The sequence below is a fragment of the Nematolebias whitei genome, chromosome 19 (genome assembly GCF_014905685.2).
Source record: "Nematolebias whitei isolate Nwh7 chromosome 19, NemWhi1, whole genome shotgun sequence".
Taxonomy (NCBI): domain Eukaryota; kingdom Metazoa; phylum Chordata; class Actinopteri; order Cyprinodontiformes; family Rivulidae; genus Nematolebias; species Nematolebias whitei.
The window spans coordinates 40,893,439-40,896,910 of record NC_056516.1 but is presented as its reverse complement, the minus strand read 5'-3'; the positions used below and the strand labels follow the sequence as shown (position 1 = coordinate 40,896,910).

The 3,472-nt window shown below is 41.2% G+C and overlaps 2 protein-coding genes across 2 annotated transcripts in view; one reads left to right on the top strand and one right to left on the bottom strand.

Moving 5' to 3' along the window:
• LOC119425327 (probable thiopurine S-methyltransferase) overlaps positions 1-3,472 on the bottom strand; it is a 62,020-nt gene that overhangs the window by 12,741 nt on the left and 45,807 nt on the right. The gene's annotated exons all lie outside the window — the stretch shown is intronic.
• On the top strand, positions 1,184-3,452 carry LOC119425326. The gene is made up of 6 exons (XM_037692846.1): positions 1,184-1,390; positions 1,530-1,615; positions 1,758-1,952; positions 2,038-2,117; positions 2,463-2,666; positions 3,055-3,452. Exons 1-6 carry the CDS (start codon positions 1,240-1,242, stop codon positions 3,071-3,073), a joined length of 735 nt encoding a protein of 244 aa, XP_037548774.1. The 5' UTR covers positions 1,184-1,239; the 3' UTR covers positions 3,074-3,452.

Below are 3,472 nucleotides of genomic sequence, written 5' to 3'. Positions count from 1 at the left end.
CAGGGTGGCTTCTGGGTAATACCAGATGGCTAGGCCTCAGACTGACGAAGCCTCTTGGATGAGGGGCGAAACGTTTCTTTTTAATAAAAAAAACGAAGTCCAGATGACATGATTCAACCTTTTTTGTTATGTCCTCTTATGTTTCCGTTCCTTAGTTTGAAGTAAGTCCATTTTATTGTACTTTAGTCCAGACATTACGTTTTGTTGTATTTTACTCCAGAAAAAATTCAATTACAATATATTTTATTTCTACAACTCCAAGTCACAACAGAAGTCATCTCACTGAACAAAAACATTCACATACTGTACAAAAGACAATAGAAAAATTCTCTATGTAAGAAAGCAGCTAATTGGAACACAACAAACAACACTGGAACACAAACTCTCTGTCTTCAGAACTTTACAGCATTGGGCCGAATGCATCCCCACAAAGACAGAAGGGAAGGAAAAGGAACAGAAACACATCCAAGATGCTCTCCAAACATGTGGATATCCTAACTGGGCTTTTGTCAAGTCAGCAAATAAATCTACAAAACACACTAATAAACAGAAAAAGGAGAACAACAGATGTAAAAACATTGTCATCCCTTATGTTGCTGGAGTATCAAAGAAATTCAGAAGAATCTTCAACAAACACAAGATCCCAGTACATTTCAAACCCAGCAGGACTCTCTGACAGAGGCTGGTCCACCCTAAGGACAGAACACCCATACACAAACAGAGTGGTGTAGTGTATGCGGTCCAGTGCAGCGAGGACTGTCCAGACCTCTACATTGAAGAAACTAAACAGCCTCTTCACAGACGCATGGCTCAACACAGGAGAGCTACTTCCTCAGGACAAGATTCAGCAGTTCACCTCCACCTCACAGATAAGGGACACTCTTTTGAGGACCAAAATGTGCACATTTTGGACCGAGAACACACATGGTTTGAGAGGGGGGTGAAAAAAGCAATTTATGTAAAAAGAGAAAAGCCGTCTCTTAACAGAGGAGGAGGCCTCAGATTTCCACTTTCAAAAACATATAATGCAACTTTAAGACTGATTCCCAGCCAGTTTTCACACCAGATGGGAACAGAGGAGCCTCATCTGTGAATTAGAGTAACAAAGACTTTAAGAAACCCCTACTGTTAATATGTTTAGGTGTGAATAGACTATATGCCACGGACTTCCGTTCTAGCACTTCCGCATTTTTCAGAAGGGCTGCGCACTTCCTGTTTGCTGTCAACACAGTGTTAGTGATGGCGTTTTTCACTCGATCACTGCAGGACTTGCCAACAATATCTGTTAATGATGTCTACAGAATTATTCAGACTTTCTCGAAAGCGCCCACATCTAAAAAGGACAAAGGATTCAAGCTTTATGTGTCCAACTACATAAATAAGTACGAAGGTAAGTCGGTATTTTTTTTTCAGTTCACCGAACTGCCTCATGCAGGCTACATATAACACAGCTAACGTAGCTAACCTTGCTAAATTGTTGAGTAAACGTGTGTTGTCTGTACAATGTTTCTGATTAACCCAAATATTAGTTTCAAACAAGGAGGCAGGAGAAGTAACAGTTAGGGCTGAGTGTTTCCAGTCAATGAGGAAAAGCCAGAAGCCCCACTGTTTGAGTGTAAGTCAAAACCACCCGACATGTTCTCTACAGGGCTGTGTTTTAAGAAGCTAGTAGGACTTTGATAATTACGGTTGTCTTTTTATAATAGCATTTACAGTTGGTACATTTTGGTCTCTGAAATATTTGGTATTGTACACAGATGGTGCTGAGGGAATCAAAGCCGGTGGAGTTTCAGGGATGTCAGTGCACCTGTGTGGCAGGTACAGTCCTGTGCAGCCATGTGGCAGCTCTGCTTTTCCAGACGGCTCACTACTCCCAGTTGAAGCTTCCAGCTGTTCCTCCAGTCCTAAGCTGCACAGACACCGAACAAAAGTGGCATAAACCGAGGACAATGGTAACTACATATTGATGACTCTTTATTCCTGCTTATGAATTATAGTTCAATACTGTATTTACATCAATGTTGTTTTTGGATGCAGGGCATAAAACCTGGTCCAGTTAAGGACATGGTCGTCCTGTCAGCAAAACCAAGAGAGAGGAAAATCTTTGAAGGAATTAGGTTTGTTTTAATTTAAAGAACACAGACACATGCACAAACACACACACACACACACACATTTTTAAAAATTCATTAAATTTACTATCACAACACATGCACAAGAAGTGCATGTTTTGCTGTTTTATGTGCTTTATACATAAAATGTTATGGTATGGTACTTAAGCTTATGTTGTACTATGCCAGAGATAGGTTAAAAATGCAAATAAGTAACTAATCAAACTTCGTTTTTAAACAAGACAATAACTTTATTGCCTAAAATACAATAACATAGGCTTTATTTAGTATAAATTTCATCATTTGCCTATTAATGTCTTGTTTATGACAAATTTTTATTTTTCTCAACAGAAGCAACTTGTATAAAGGCACTACCAGCCCTCTGCCACTCATCTCCACCCTAAGGATACAGGATGTGTACCGGGGACTTCCAGCTGAAGAAGCGCCAATGATCACCACAATGGCTGTCTCCAACGATGTCCCTCTTGTTGACTCTTTGTTTGGTCCAGTACAAGAGGGAAGTGTTCTGTCATATCAGCTGCCAGCAAAGGTAGTTCCCAGGACCCGTCCACACCAACACGTCCTTTCTTCCCCACAGCTTCCACTCTACAATTACAGGCTTGAACACTCCAGCTGTGCGTATGTATGTTCAGAACAACAGCAACACCATATGATGTCCCTTGAGACAACGTTAGAGATGTCTCACAAAATTGAGAGCAGCACACGGGAGCAGAGCTTCTGTCCAGAGTGGCACCAACTAAGAAAGTGTTGTGTTACTTCAACAAGGTTTAGGGAGGTCTGTCACACCAGGGGTGACAGCTCTTCTGAAAATCTTGCGAAAAGGCTTCTGAGACCCTGCAGTCAAACTGCTGACATGCGTCGGGGTCTTACCCTAGAGCCAACAGCTATAGAGGAGTATTGCAGGGTAAGGGAAGTAAACCACTACCCATGTGGGTTCTTGATACATCCTGACGCACCATGGATGGGGTCATCACCAGATGGAATTATTTACGATCCTGAGGAGCAACAAGTGTTTGGCCTTTTAGAAATAAAATGCCCAAATGTGACAAGCTATGTGGACTGCTCTTACATAATGATTAGGGATGGTAGGCAGACACTCAAACGTACACACCCATATTACTGGCAAATCCAGGGACAAATGCTAATTTCAGGGTGTGACTGGTGTGACTTTGTCATTTACACAGAAAATGACATGTTTATTGAGAGGGTTCCCCGTGACATGCAAGTACTGCAAACCATAAAACAAAAGGTTGACCATTTCTTTTTTTATTTTTACCTCAGCGCTTGCCTGGCAAATTAAGGTAACATAGTCAAATTTTAACCTTTGCATATATGATTGA